General features: G+C 33.3%; 3 protein-coding genes across 6 annotated transcripts; 2 read left to right on the top strand and 1 right to left on the bottom strand.

Annotated features, from left to right (window-relative positions):
* Window positions 1-2,444: 2,444 nt before the first annotated feature.
* LOC128889185 (ubiquitin-conjugating enzyme E2 J1-like) lies at window positions 2,445-5,163 on the top strand. Of its 2 annotated transcripts, XM_054146591.1 has the most exons (6): window positions 2,445-2,713; window positions 3,365-3,570; window positions 3,648-3,838; window positions 3,915-4,032; window positions 4,090-4,383; window positions 4,825-5,163. In XM_054146591.1, the coding sequence occupies exons 1-5, from the start codon at window positions 2,677-2,679 to the stop codon at window positions 4,351-4,353; spliced, it is 816 nt and encodes a 271-aa protein (XP_054002566.1). In that variant the 5' UTR covers window positions 2,445-2,676; the 3' UTR covers window positions 4,354-4,383; window positions 4,825-5,163. The 2 variants fall into 2 exon arrangements, with proteins under 2 accessions (XP_054002566.1, XP_054002567.1); XM_054146592.1 differs by having other exon boundaries at window positions 2,459-2,713; window positions 4,105-5,163.
* Window positions 5,164-5,350: 187 nt separating this feature from the next.
* On the bottom strand, window positions 5,351-9,660 carry LOC128889181 (bis(5'-adenosyl)-triphosphatase enpp4-like). 3 transcript variants are annotated; one of them, XM_054146580.1, is made up of 9 exons: window positions 8,876-9,660; window positions 8,452-8,698; window positions 8,282-8,380; window positions 7,855-8,218; window positions 7,576-7,785; window positions 7,242-7,496; window positions 7,071-7,167; window positions 6,212-6,283; window positions 5,351-6,079 (listed from the first exon to the last, which is right to left on the bottom strand). In XM_054146580.1, exons 1-9 carry the CDS (start codon window positions 9,004-9,006, stop codon window positions 5,968-5,970), a joined length of 1,587 nt encoding a protein of 528 aa, XP_054002555.1. In that variant the 5' UTR covers window positions 9,007-9,660; the 3' UTR covers window positions 5,351-5,967. The 3 variants fall into 3 exon arrangements, with proteins under 3 accessions (XP_054002555.1, XP_054002556.1, XP_054002557.1); XM_054146581.1 differs by having other exon boundaries at window positions 6,216-6,283; XM_054146582.1 differs by having other exon boundaries at window positions 5,351-6,881; window positions 8,876-9,658.
* A 405-nt stretch (window positions 9,661-10,065) lies between these two features.
* Window positions 10,066-14,551, top strand: LOC128889187 (uncharacterized). Its single transcript, XM_054146594.1, has 7 exons — window positions 10,066-10,617; window positions 10,795-10,843; window positions 11,180-11,226; window positions 11,312-11,345; window positions 11,536-11,642; window positions 11,726-11,838; window positions 11,910-14,551. Exons 1-7 carry the CDS (start codon window positions 10,562-10,564, stop codon window positions 12,170-12,172), a joined length of 669 nt encoding a protein of 222 aa, XP_054002569.1. The 5' UTR covers window positions 10,066-10,561; the 3' UTR covers window positions 12,173-14,551.
* Window positions 14,552-14,944: the final 393 nt, after the last annotated feature.

Raw genomic sequence — 14,944 nt, 5'->3', positions numbered from 1 at the left:
AAAAAACAAAAAGAATGAATCGAGAACGAAGAAACGAACGAAATATCAGCGAGACACGTGAAAGTACACGCGTTGAACATCGTGGACTGCTTTCGTTTGCCACGTATACAATTACACCGCCTTCTATAGCGCGACCAGGTTGTTTTCTCTTCGAGCAAAAATAACAAAAGTTCAATCGCGTATCGAAAAGCAAACTGAAAGCACGTACGCTTGGATCTCGCGACGCGAAGGTGCACGACGCAAAGGGAACGAACGGAACGAAGCAGCTGCGAATCGATCGCGTGGAATGTATCGCGGCGAAACGTTAGGAGAGCAAGGAGGATTTTAATCAATTTTTCCAAGGAAATCGTAGCATTAGACTTCGTTTCTCTTGTCAGTTTTACGCGTCGATCGCTCGGTGGATCCACCTGTCCAGTGTAAACGCGAGCAAAGCGGCAAATAAACGAGCATCGTCGAGAAAAGAGCACCCAGAGATCGATTACTCTTAAACTATTTGAAATACCGTTTCATTATATACGTTCTCTTTAATAGCAAGTGTTTCGAATAAATCGTTACTTCGGTTATTTCTAAATAACGTTGCTGCGAAGTGAAAGACTGAAACGTTACTTCAACCATGAAAATACATTATTTCTATTATCGACAAAAAAAGAAAAAAAAACTGGAACACTTGTTCCTGCCCCATTTGTCGAGGTTTTCTTTTCGAAAGTCGTGTTCACCATAGGTGAATCCATTGGGCGTACACTGGGAACACTGCATGAACCGTAACCGAACGTTAAATTTGCGGCATTCGAAGAATGGCATTCAACGATAAAACTGTACATACGCACGTTTACTATTATCTATTTACCATTACGAGAAATCTTACTCCTAAGATCTTCGACTGTACGACTTTATCGAAAACGAGATTAATTCTGGCGAAGGAGAACGACGACAACTTACGAAACAAAAAAATTAAAAAAGAAACACAAGTTAACACGAAAGCGAACTGCATTGCATACATTGTTTAGCGCCATTGTGAAACTCTATCCCTTCTTACGAGATAAGCATAATTATATTTGTTTATATATACATATACATGACGAACCATACGTATAGAAAACATTACAACTATTATTATCATTGCTGTCGTTATCGGTTACTTTATCATTATTATTATTATTATTATCATTAAGATTATCGTCGTTATCATTAAAATTACGGCCACCACTATTATTATTATGATTATTATCAGTAAAAGAGGAAAAAAAAAAGGACGGACGATGAAGGTACGGTGGATAATTGCTAAAATTAAATAAAAGATCTTACTTATACATAATTATAAATACGTCATGATGACATATTCATAACAATTAATTATTACGATAACGTAATGACATTATTATTATTACTATTATAAATAACACCCCCTATTCCCATTTGTTGTGAATGTTTACGTTGTTTTATGATATTCAGAATATTCTAAAAATAAAGTCTATAATTTCCACGAACGGCGACGTTTACTTTCCCCTCGGTCGAAGAATCTGCTTAGAGGCAGGGTTCTGTGTAAAATAAAAATAAAATAATGAAAAGCAAAACGTAACGATACATTCTCAAAATAACAAGTATGTAAACAGCTATATAAAATAAAATGTTACATCATGTTTAGATAGCTAAATGGAACAGGTCACTGCTCACTGAGCCGCTCGCTGAGCGGTGTCAGTGGCGCCATCGATGGTGAAATGCTCAAGTTTGTCGTGAAAACAGTTCGTATGATTGTTAGTAGATGGCGCCATCAACTAAAGAGTCGGTAATTACTGTTGGATTAAATCAAATATTGTTAAAATAATACATTGAAACGATATATTGTAGTGTTATGAAACAAAAAAATCGTATGTATTTATAAAAAGTAAAGAAAGATTTATAGAAACTAAACTCACTACAAACTTGGGCGTTTTCCCACCGATGGCGCCACAAGTACTATCTAGATTCTAGATGTAAGTTCTATTTACAAATGTATTTATTCGTAACTCGTAATAGAGTACAAACCGATGTGTGGCTTACGTCTAATTCATTATAATATGTTCCAGTAATTGGCTGCTATCAAGAAGCGATCGCTTGGGAGCGAAAAATTTGTAAGCTCAAAAAGACGCTCTGTAACCTTTCTGGATGGACACTTCAATCCATCTTTCTGAGGTCAAACCTTTCCAAAAAGTCAAAGATAAATGTATAAAAATTCATCTAAAAGTCCCATTCCCCAAATCTCAGAATGAACGCAAATCACCGCTGGCGTATAATGACGTCCGGTTTTAACTGATAAAAAAGAAATCATTTTAAAATTCGAAAGATACCAGAGAACCAGATGGCGGCGGTTATTTGCGAACAAACTTCAACAGGCCAGTACTGACTTCAGCGCGCGCGCGCGTGCACGCGATAAGCGCGGCCACTTTCACGTTATTTTTTGCGCGATTCGCGTATATACCCACCGCTCCTATTAGGCCACGTCAAAATTAACTTCGTCGTCGTTGCAACCGAGCAAACCTATTCCTTTTCGGATAGTCTGGGTGCCTCGTCGTAAAATGTGAAGAATGCACAGTTGACTACGTCGGTGCATCGAGGCCGTCTGACAAGGCGATAGCACGCAACTCGAGTACTATTTTTATTCCAGTTTTTAACCTCGGATCACACACGCTCCCAAAAATGTCATTCGAGGGAAAGTACAACGCAAAAAGTCCTGGTGAGTTCACGCGGAAAATGGGCTTTTAATGTAAGATCATTTCTGCCCACGATTCTGTGACGTATACAGATCGACGAACATCATTCATTTCTTTTTATTTCTTACTCTCTCGCCGAAATAACGTTATCTTTAGAAAATGAATCGTGGGTCATAGCCACCAACAATCTCGTATACTAAGCATACGAGTTGTAACGATTTGGCTAAGTGAAACACTATTCGAGAGAAATGAGAGAATTTTATACATGTAACTCGATTTTTTTTTTAGATCTGACATACTCTGATTTTATAACACTGACATTAATGTATGCCTCGCGGTATATTGTTGAAAAGTGAAACTCTGATATGTAAAAGAAATTTTATTTTTATATACTTTCATATTTGATTGCTACGTATCAGTACGATACATTTACCATGCACCTGCCAAATTATTGTAACTTATGCTAATTGTTATCTTTGTGCATTAATCTGTGTTATCTTACAATACGTATTGCTGAGTACTCTCTTCCAATATGTCATATATATTAACTACACTTGATTAACTATATATTATCAATATACAATATGAATTCCAAATCAATAATTTACAATTACAGAATTATACTTTGAAATCATGAATAATATATTAGACTAACATATCTTATATCATTCCAGCGGTAAAAAGATTAATGAGAGAAGCTCAAGAGCTTCACGAGGCAACAGAAGAATATTATGCATCTCCCCTGGAAGACAATCTCTTCGAATGGCATTTTACAGTGCAAGGGCCACCCTCCACAGATTTCGAAGGAGGGGTTTATCATGGGAGAATTTTATTACCTCCAGACTATCCCATGAAACCCCCAAATATCATATTGTTGACAGTAAGTGAGCTAACATATTATTCCAGTTCTCCATAATTTACTGTAACATGGAATAACCATTCACCTTGTTGTTCCAGCCAAATGGCCGGTTTGAAACCAACAAAAAGATATGTCTCAGTATTTCTGGACACCATCCTGAAACATGGCAACCTTCTTGGAGTATTAGAACAGCTCTGTTAGCCTTGATCGCTTTCATGCCAACGCCCGGAAACGGGTCGATCGGTTCTTTAGATTATAGTAAAGAAGAGAGACAGAAACTCGCGAAAAAGTATTTGACACAACTTTTTGAATAAACAAATATTAAGCTGTCTTTCTGTATTCTGATAAAAATTATTTTATTATAGATCCCTGACTTGGGAGTGCGATACTTGCGGAAAAGTCGTTAGTTTGTTGTCCAAGACAACAGCGAAAAAACCCATCACGGAAGAAGAACAAACAATGTTAAATACAATTGCTTTGAAGGTAATTCTTTGATGGGATCATGTAAATTTTTATAATCTACTTCAGATTTTTTTTTAGAAATCGTATTTTCAGGCTGACGATTCGCCCACGTCAGGTGCATCTTTCATGATAAATGCAGATACTATTTCAGAGAACGAACTGAGGCAACGTAACGTTGACGCGACTTCTACCGATAATCAAAGTCGGCAGCAGTCAGACGTTATAATAAACCAACAAATAGAGACAATGTCATCTTCTAATGATTTATTTTGGAGCATTCTCATTGCTTCCTTGGTGTCAGCGATAATTCTACTTGTTTTGCGGCGACTGTTTCTTGTTTAAATTATTCTAAATGTAACAAACGTTATAATTGTAAGTATGTTAACGAGACGAAGTAAATTTTATACACATTTTATCGATAGCATTTTTAAACTTAGAAGAAATAACAGATTTATACACGCTATAAATAATCTGATATCCATTAAAAACACAATGTACGACGGAGATATGACTGCACCGATGTATCTACTTTAGTACATATCTACCATACTCTAACGAAGAACTGTTTATCTTATTGTAAAAATTGCTATCTTCGTTAGATACGAGAACAATGTAAATTCTAAACTTTTCGTTGCATTCTTGCGTTCTTTCATTGGCTGTATTTACTAGTCTTTGAGATTCTTTATTAACCTTTTGACATTGAATATATACTCACACTATTAATCTTTAGTATTAAAAAATGTTAGTGTTTGCATTTACCATATATATATACATTTATATTCGATAACTTTTACAATAATCTTTATTTGATAGTTTTCCATATAAATGTGCCTGAAATATTGGACGAATTAGATTCTTTGCTAAAAAAAAAATGAGCTGTATTTGCGAAAACTGCCAAATATAGTACTGAATCTATTCGATTATGTAAGTACTAGCTTTTGTCAAAATGTATTTTAGTTCCTTGTTGGTATGATTTTTAATTACACTCGTATATTTTTTCTCTTATTGTTTATGTAAATGTAGATAATTACATTAGAAGAACTGTATATAACATATAACAAATTTAATATAAGTTACACATACTATTCATTATGTTGTATTTCACGAAGCTATGCACATGAAAAGTAAAAAATACACCCGTTTAAAAAAAAATCCTAACTATTTTGCGACAAACTTGGATGATGCCCTTTTCAACAAACCCCTCGAAATTTAATTTAAAATTAATTACTTCGCTGATCAGTCACCCTCACAAATCAATGATTAATCTAATCTGAGTTTCATTGCTTGGCATTAGAATATGGAAATGGAAATTATTAAGGGAAATGAATCAAATAAACAGTTGTGGATATATATTTTATTAAAAAACACTTCTTAGGTGTGCTGTGATAGCATCAATATTTATACGTGACGTATGTACATATGAGCATTATACAATTGGTGTTTGAGTATGATAAATGTACGTAATCTATACTTTAATTCCATAAAATAACTTGCTGGAAATGTACACGATGAATTATCTTACATTCTAAACTCTAAAATAATACTGTGCAGAACAATTTATTTGTTACGACTTAAATAGATTTACCAAATATTGTCCACGCATGGCATCTTTTACATTTTATATTATACTGTTATCGACAGTATGTACAAATTGAAAGGTAAAACCTCATTTTCTAGACGGTTCTTTTATTTTACGCTCTAATCTGATAAAATATCGTTACTATAATGAATAGCATTATATAACCTAAAGAGATAAAAGTTCAAAGGAGTGTACCTTATAGAAACTCATAAAAATCTGTACACCCAGTAAGATAACTAATATGATTATTCATATACTTAAATACATTATTCAGAAACTTGTCTGAAGATGTAAATTTTCATTATCACAGAAGTATTTTCTCATTTATATGCATTTTAAAAGTTATGCGTTTGACCATACAATGCGTGAAACATGTGTCACCTATCGTGAAAAAGAGATTTCCTATATTTAACGTTCCCTTTATTTGCATATGAACGTCTACTATTCGTGTGGCATGAAATTATGAATAAATCAGGATAATTGCTTAATCTGGAAAGAAAAATAGATAAATTATTAATATTCATATTTCCGAAGTTTTGTTTTCTGCATATGAAAAGAGATAATTCTTCTTAAACATTAAGCAGAAAGAAAAAGTTTGGAAATAAATCTTTGTAAATTTACTTGCAAGTAGCATTTTGAATATCGTATTTTTCATCCCAATGGTACTGTGCTTCCAAATCTTCCAGTATTCTTCTAAAAACAAAAGTCTTGTTATTTTATACGACAGTAATATTAGAGGACAACAAATTTCTAACAAAATGCCACAAGAAAGTATTATGTATTATTCTTTCTCTGAATCAATTGTTTATACCCATATAAATGAGAAATATGTGTATCCTTTATTAAAGAATTTATTTTTATCTTGTGCTTCAATGTGCAATCTAAAGATTAAAATTTGCTACATAGATTTCGCTAAAGCATCATTAATAATTTCCTATAAAGAAACTAGTACAAAAATTTACTTTTGCACGAATTCAATAATTTTTATTTATAATTCTGATGAATAATTGTACTTTGATTAGAATATCTAAGACCGTCAATTATTTAAAAAGGAAAGCTCTATTATATTATATACTTCAAAGTCTGACGAAATAAGACTTTATTTATTGAAAATGAAATTAACATTATTTTCATTTATTCTGTGTAGTGATGTTATTTCATATTATGACTTATGTTTTTTAAGATCATTTTCTCAACCCATTTCGTTTAGTTATGTATAATATGAAAATGAATATATTTCGTCTATTGCTTGTTAGTTTATACATATTATCCATCCAATAGATAATATCTCCTGAAAAATTAAAATATTAATGTTACATTATTATAATGCTTTCCAAAATTCAACTTTTAAAATCCAAAAGTAAGTTCATAAAAACGCAATCCCGAATATGTTTCATTTATCCTAATTTATTCTTCTTTTCTTTTTAACAAACTTGGACAAAAAAAAAGGAAAAATAATTTGAAGTATGTATTCACTTACCTGTAACTTTTTGCACCTAATTGTCGCTTCCTCATATAAAACATTACAATCGCTCCTATTATTCCTACCATTGTCATAGAGATAGTCGTGGCTACAACTAAATCGAGAGATGTTAGATAAATATTATACGTATAACAAATGCTAACAATCAATCCTATAATCTTCACTTACATATCATTCTATAAGCGATAACTGTGATATCTTGTTGATGTTTCTTAAGGCACTTAGTTATATGCGACAGAGTGCCATTTACTGCCGGGCACTCTAAATCGAGTATTTTACAAAATAAAGGGAACAAGTCTATGTTGTTAAATGGTTCCAGTTTACACTTGGGGATAAATGCAGGACCTTTCGCGAAAAAGAATGGATGCATTTCTAGTGCTGCATTATCGTAACCATGCAGACCAAACTCTGAGTCGCCATTTACTAAAAATAAATATTATATTTAGAGTACATACAAATTTGTACACTCTGGATATCTGAATTGTATATTATCTATGATTACCTGTAATATTGAAAGACTTTTTATAGTATTCTATAGTATCAAGAAGATTCTGAAACGCGTATCCAACTTCAGCAATAACAAAAATAGGACCAACGCGTGTATTATTTCCGTAATGATACTTCCTAGGAATTTCCTCCCTTCTATAAACCTTGAATGTCTGTGTTTTTGTTGCTGCTTGTTTCAGTGCTTCGTATATTTGGTCTCCTTTACCTAGAAAAACAACAATAATAATCTTATTGCTCTTGAACATGTACAATCGGAATTAGCGAGTCAACGTACCCGGATTGGGAAATATATGTAAACCTGGTGAAGTGCCCACGAATTTGTAATCAGAACTGTTAATATACTTTGTTAGATCTATTATCCTATCTAACTTAACGGATGCCATTCCATGGTCGCTTAAATGAATGATATTGAGATCATGTAAACCATGCTGCTCTATTTTATTGTGCAAGTACTTAGTTATGTTGTCTAATTTTTTAAGAATATCGTCAAATTCGGGGCTATTTATTCCGACCCCGTGACCATGGTAATCTGGTTCTTCGATGTATATTATTCCAAAGTTAATCGGATGTATAGGATCGATAAACCATGACACTAAAGTGTCTATTCTCTCTTCCCAAGGTACAGTACCATTAAAATTCTAAAAGAAATTGCAATATTATTTAAATTGAAAAACATGGCATTAACATTATTCATATAGTACCTGCGAAAATGTGGCAGAAACTCCTTGGTATTCAAATACTCCACCAGGCCACATCATAGAACCGCTACGTCTTTGGCCACCTCCTTTCTCATTGGCAGCCTTATGTAGTCAAAAATTTATCAATTTAATGAAAGGTATATGATATAAATTGATCATAATTTTCTACATACCCATATAGGAAGAACATTATTACTATAGTGATATAAATTGTAAGAATATTTTGTTGTATTCCCTGAAGCAGGATCATAAAATTCATTATCTATAACACCATGTGTTTCCGCATACAATCCTGTGGCCATAGTATGGTGATTGGGAAATGTTTTTGTGACAAAAATGTTCATTATATAATCAGCATATGTGCTTTCATGTTTTAATTTGTTCATGAAAGGTGTTAGATTTCTGTTAAAGTAATCATATCTGTAAAGCAGAAGATATATTAATAACAGAATGCTTCTATGAAGTTGGAATAAAAATGTGTAATTAAATTTATGTTGGAAAATTATAATTTATAACGTATATCCATTGGAAAAAAGAGCTTTAAAGCGATGTGTTATAATTGATTCAAAGTTGGAAAACAATAACCATATATCATACCTGAAAGCATCATAGGATACCACCAGTAACTTTGGATGCTGTGATATCAACATTCCATCTTTGACATTAATTAGCATAATAAACATTAAAATAAACATGACTACAGAATTCATAATGATTGTATCTTGCATCAATGAATTAGATCTTCAAGAGGAAGAAACGTTATCCCACTCAATTGGCTGTTATTACACTATCTTCTTCATGGTTTTAAAACAATCTTAACAATGTATCTTGTTTGAACTAAATTTAGATGTAAAAATGTCCGTGTCCGTGATAACTGTTACAAACAAAACCTATCTTTTTTTCTGTTATCGGAAATGTTCCTTCTCAACAAGTATTTCGAATCATACACGTATATAGACACGTCGTCTTAGATTTTGCCATTCTTTCTTTCTTTTCTTTTATGTTTTCAAACTTCACCGAATTAGAGAAATTAGAGATCGCCAGATGTTGGCTAAAGCCAAATACTATTTCCTAAATTGTCAGTTTCCACTTTTATCATGAACCATGGAACTAAAGAGGAATGACAACTATCATCATCGACGCACGCGTAATACAACTTGATACAACTATTGCGCTAGTGAATGAAATTGCAAGGCCAATCGCTGTTAGGAAAAGTCGATAAAATAGTTTTATTTAAACCTCGGTTAGATGTAATTAATTGCATGTAGATAAACCACGCGCGGTAGTGGTATGCACTTGAAATGACAATCAGCGTCGACTAATGTACATAGTTATATTTCACTTGCAACGAAGCTGTGCAAATAAAACCACGTGACTGCGACAAAATCAGTGCATCCAGAAATGCTACCGCTCATTAAGCCGCTCAATGAGCAATTTTAGTACCAGTGGCGCCATCGGTGGGAAAAGGCCCAAGTTTGTAGTCAAGAGAGTTCCCGCTATCGTAGCTAGATGGCGTGTGATCTAGAACTAGTGGTGTCATCTTGCAACAGGAGCCAGAAACTATTTCACGTCAAACTTGGACGGTTTCTTAGTAGATGGCGCTGACCAATAGTTTAAAATTCAATATTTTAAGTCAGAGCTCGGTAAGAACTGCACTTTTCGGCTGATTTTCAATTGACTCCGCCCAGCTCTCTCCACTCAGGACCGCATCACCGGTCACCGGAACCTTAAAAATATGATCGGAAGGTCCCGGTGACCGGTGACGCGAGACGCGAGGTGACACAGTTCTAAGCCTCGAACGGCTCGTGGGCTGTGCGTGGACACAACGCGTCCATCTCATTTTTTTTTGTTTCTCTTATAATTCTATTTTATGGGGGGTGACTGAGGGTGCCAGTTTCACGAACGTATTATATACTTTACTGGCGCAGCGTGGCGCTTTAAACATTGCGCATGCGCATCATTCGTTTATCGCGCCTGTGCATAACCTCGTTAAGATTCACGCGGAGAAAAGTGGAGGGGATTTATGGCATCCCTGAGTAAGAGTGAACTGAAGTGAACAGAATCAAACAGAAGTGAATAGGAGTGCGTGTGAGTATGTAGTTGACAGACGCTTGACTCAGCTTGAATTCGTGAACGATGTGTCGTGTTTGATATTTCTGGAACTTTGTTGAGGAGGACCGCGTTTCTTCCTGTTATCCTTCACGTATCACGTGGAATTAAATACTGATATCTGGACGCCTATTATCAGTTAGATGACGGCGGTACGCCGTGTGTTAACAGGTCATGGGGGCCTGTTTCGGCCGCTGCATTTCCAAAGTTACAGACTCCTTGTCATACAGGTTAGACATACTACAATTATGTTCAGGCAAGGATTTTCAAGGATTTCGTGAAAGATACTGTACGCGTATCGACGCTCCATATTTTCGTCTTTCGTTGAAATTTCCGTGTAAATGTTTATGCTTTCTTTACGTCATGTGTAGTCTTGTTTTCTCACGCAGAACACGTTTGAATTTAAGGTTTTACCAAAGGCACACCATGTCTTGCCAAGGAGACGAACAAGTTGAGGTATATAGAACTTCATGATACAATCAGTGACATCGATAAGAAATGAAATGTCCTCTGGCTTGTAGTAACAACGTACAAAGCATGGTTTTTAGAGAGTACCCTGTGCAATTATTCCACAGAATTTAAGGAACCTATTATTTGTAGATGTTTGTTTATGTCAGTTTGTAGTACTCATTGGCACGTTTTTATACCTAAATAGACTAGTACATGAAGTATTAAAAAAACTGGTGAGATGTTCAGATAATTGCATTGGTTCCTTTTTAAGAACCGGCTTGTATAACTCCTTGATTTGTAAATCTAACATAGGATGATTACAATGTATTGATTTCTTTATAGTTTATGGATGACAAAGGAGATGCAGACCAACCTAGAGGATCAAAAACGTAAGGAATTGTGTTTAACATTAGGGCAGTGTTTCAGTTCTTTATTGTATTAATTATACACTTCATTGTTATGCTTCCTGGATAGCCTGTTATCGTTTCTCTCCTTAAATCGATTCAAGGTAATTGGATTAGATTATCAGGATTTTTGTATACTTTACTCAGAGTAGTAAGTCTGTCTGTGTAATGTATGTTATCAATTATGATAGCATCATTCAAGATTTCTTATTGGTATAGTTAATCATAGCACATAGAGTTTGACTAATTCTTATGATAGTAAGATTAGAAATTATACTTCTAATGTATTTGTAGAAGAAACATGGAGTTCCTGTAACATTGGAATTGTTAGAAGATGGGGGATGGTCAAAGGGTACTAATAAATATACTAGATTAAATTCTAGGAACAATGCTTCTACAAGGTACAATACCTAACTAGATAAATATATTCTATGTATAATTATCTACTATGTATTAAGTTAATCATATTAAAATAATGTGTTAGTTCTGGATTGGATATTCCACTTCAAATTCTTGATGCAAGGATATTAATCAAGCAACAAGCATGCGTCTCCTCTACTCCTGGCTCTTCATTAGATCTAGAGTGGGAACACGAAGGTACATAATTTTTCTAAAGCACACTCTCCAGAAGTTTAGATATACTTATTGTAAGAGTGTTGTTGGTTTAGGAATGCCTCTACCAGTTATGGACGATGAAAACGTTGAAAGTAACGATGGTTCTCTGACTCAAACATCAGTAAACAACAGTCAACCCTCTAGTTTGACAGCATCTCCTTGGTCTAGAGTGTCTACACCAAATAGTTTAGAATGGGATCCGGTCGAAGCGGATATGGTATGTGTTGATTTAGAGACTGAACAGCTTTTGACTGAAATAGAAAGATTAACAGATAGAGCATTACAAGAGACAGGTGAATGGACTAGCACTAGCTGATAAATAATATATTTATAATCAACAGGATTGTTTGTATTTTTGTATTATAAAGAAAGGGTACACAACGGAATTATAAGATTATGAAAATACTTTTAGTATTGTTGAAACAATATGAAGATATATTTATATTGTTTCAAGGAATACGTGTATAACAGCGTAATTTAAACAAAATTTTAATAGGAAGGTATATTATCGGAAATACCTTTCGCCTCTTTATTATAGAAAAAAAATGCCAATGATTTAGAAAAAGACAAACTTTTTATATTATATCACGTGTATATAAGTCTTACACAATTAATCAAAAGGATATGTTTTTATTACTCAGTTTGGATCGAGGCGCGAAATGTTGCACATTGTTTATTTTACGCTAATTCTATCCTTTCGAAAAGTTTGACGAAAAAACGTTAGTCTTTATTTTTATTTCACATAACTTCCACAGGACAATAACATTCTTCCTATTAATGACCATTACCTTCTTATTTTATAAACCTCGATTTCTTATCTAACTCCGAATGTTTATACTTTTTTCCAAGAATACAAGTTTTATATTTAAAATTTATGTACTTGGGAAGATACTGATCTCGCCTTCTTTTTCTATACAAACATTGTCCTATGATGTTGCAATGTATTACTTCAACCCTTTGAAGCACACATAAATAACGTATAATTAAATTTCCTTCACACTTTTTTATTTTTTCTTTAACGAGCAGATTTCTTTTGCAAATAGTACGAAGAAATTTGATAGAAATTGCCAAACGTGCTTCAAATGATTAAACAATGCATAACATGTACACGGCAGTATACATTTTTACGTTCGTAAAGTCTATTGTTCATGATTCAACTTAGATAGGAAAATGATGAAAAAAAATTAATTAAAATGCATCAGGTGCTATCAATGCAATGTATTTTTCGCAAACGGAATTAAAAACTGCTTTTTTGGGTAAAAATTTCTTTCAGAGCTTTAGTGTACGTAAAATTACTGTATTTTATAAAGAAAAGATTATCATATAGTCTATTTATAAATCTAGTCACAGTGAAATTTTGCGAATCTCTGGAAGATCGAAACAAACCAAACAGAATACAAGGTGGTGCTGGTGTAATGTTAATGTTGAATACATATTTGAGTGTACAAAACATGTTTCTACTGTGGTTAAATTATTACGAGATAATTAGGTTACGATTTTAGATAGACCATCGATTATCGAAATAAATGAATTTTATGACCGAAGTAGGCTGCCTTACAATAGATAAAAAAAAAAGAATATAAAATTCGTAACTATTAACCTGCTATTTGAAATTTTAATTGCAATTTGCACTCGCGGGTATACTCCGTTACAATCTCATAATTAAATTTTAAGATTATTAGCTTACGGATAATTTTGGAGAGAATCAAAATATATGCAGCAATAGTACAGATAGTAATAACGTTAATGATAATGAAGCTAATAATAATGGTGCAACACATTTATAAAGCAGTGCCATAGTTGTCATAATTTATTTCACACTCGAGACAAATCATTCACGTTTGTCGCAAATATCGAACGATGAAATTCCACATTGCATGATAAACGCACAGAAATATTATTTGTGCAAAATGTATATGATTATTATTGATATGTTATTAATTTTAAGTATGCAACGTGTTCTGTCGCTATATAAATAATTTCGTACGTATTGTTCAGTTCGAGAAAAAAAATGAAACGGTGCTTGAAAGAACAACAACAAAAATGACAAACGCTTGCAATTTGTTTGTATTAAAGATAAAATATTGAGTATTTATGTAACAGTAATGTTAACACTTCGATGATAAGAAATGATCAATGAAAAGGAGAGAACGGCTTTTTCATATTTGTTCAGAATTAGTAGCGCGTAAAATACGTGGGAAACGTTTAAATTGATTGTCAATTATTTATTCATTAAATAACTTAGCTAAAAGCATTTATTCCAATATTTTAAGTGCTCTAAAATAATAGGGACCAAAAAGTGTTTTCAGTATTAAGTCTCCTCATGGCTACTACTTTGTACCAAAACGATTATTTTATATAGATTACATTTACGTATCCAACTTTGCTTGATTAACCCTCTATTTTTAATTAATTATAGTGCCGATCTTGTTTTTACATGCGATTCGACGTAATAATGGCATTATATGGATAACTGTAAGGATAATTTTAAATTATTGTAACAATCTTGAAATTGTAAACAAAATTTATCATTGTTGGCTTTAAGAAATATCTTTATCTGCGCCTAGCATTAATAATCTAAATGACATTGTTTATATTTTATGTAAAGACGTTCACAGTCGTTGTCAGTTTGCGATACATGTAAAAATCAACACTGGATTATTTGCTTATGCATTAAATAGTTATTATCATTGTACCAGTGTCTCAACCAATTCAATGGCAAGCTTGGATTATGGATCATTGATCAGCGCCCTCGGCGGCAAAAGGTCTAAGTTTACGATTGAATATAGATCCCATTCATCCTGGTAACTAAGAGTACTTGGTGATTTAAAAACAAACTGGAATTATCGCCAGGAGTCAAGAAGAATTTCTGCGTTAAAAAGTTTGAGAATGTTTCCTAAGACACAGTCTAATTTCACGATACATGGAAACAGCAGAGCGAACTGAGTGAAAAATAATCATAATGTCGAAAGAGAAATGAAAGAAAAGTAGAAGAGAAAAAAAAATGGAATGAAAACGGAACAATCTGGCAATATCAGAGTTCACGAGTATGCCAATTGATTTGGTCTTATTGCTACTCATCGCGAGC

The sequence above is a fragment of the Hylaeus anthracinus genome, unplaced genomic scaffold (genome assembly GCF_026225885.1).
Source record: "Hylaeus anthracinus isolate JK02 unplaced genomic scaffold, UHH_iyHylAnth1.0_haploid 11997, whole genome shotgun sequence".
NCBI classification, from domain to species: domain Eukaryota; kingdom Metazoa; phylum Arthropoda; class Insecta; order Hymenoptera; family Colletidae; genus Hylaeus; species Hylaeus anthracinus.
Note: the sequence above shows the minus strand (reverse complement) of the source record. Positions and strands in the feature narration are given on the sequence as shown.

Excerpts from the sequence above, each read along its gene's own strand:
- LOC128889185 (XM_054146591.1), top strand. The coding sequence starts at position 2,677 with ATGTCATTCGAGGGAAAGTACAACGCAAAAAGTCCTG. Across the intron at positions 2,714-3,364 it reads GTACAACGCAAAAAGTCCTG|CGGTAAAAAGATTAATGAGA; the intron begins GTGAGTTCACGC and ends ATATCATTCCAG. Across the intron at positions 3,571-3,647 it reads CAAATATCATATTGTTGACA|CCAAATGGCCGGTTTGAAAC; the intron begins GTAAGTGAGCTA and ends TTGTTGTTCCAG.
- LOC128889181 (XM_054146580.1), bottom strand. The coding sequence starts at position 9,006 with ATGCAAGATACAATCATTATGAATTCTGTAGTCATGTTTATTTTAATG. Across the intron at positions 7,497-7,575 it reads AAAGTCTTTCAATATTACAG|TAAATGGCGACTCAGAGTTT; the intron begins GTAATCATAGAT and ends ATTTATTTTTAG. Across the intron at positions 6,080-6,211 it reads ATTCAAAATGCTACTTGCAA|ATTAAGCAATTATCCTGATT; the intron begins GTAAATTTACAA and ends TTTTCTTTCCAG.
- LOC128889187 (XM_054146594.1), top strand. The coding sequence starts at position 10,562 with ATGGGGGCCTGTTTCGGCCGCTGCATTTCCAAAGTTACAGACTCCTTG. Across the intron at positions 11,346-11,535 it reads TCTCCTTAAATCGATTCAAG|AAGAAACATGGAGTTCCTGT; the intron begins GTAATTGGATTA and ends ATGTATTTGTAG. Across the intron at positions 11,643-11,725 it reads AGGAACAATGCTTCTACAAG|TTCTGGATTGGATATTCCAC; the intron begins GTACAATACCTA and ends ATAATGTGTTAG.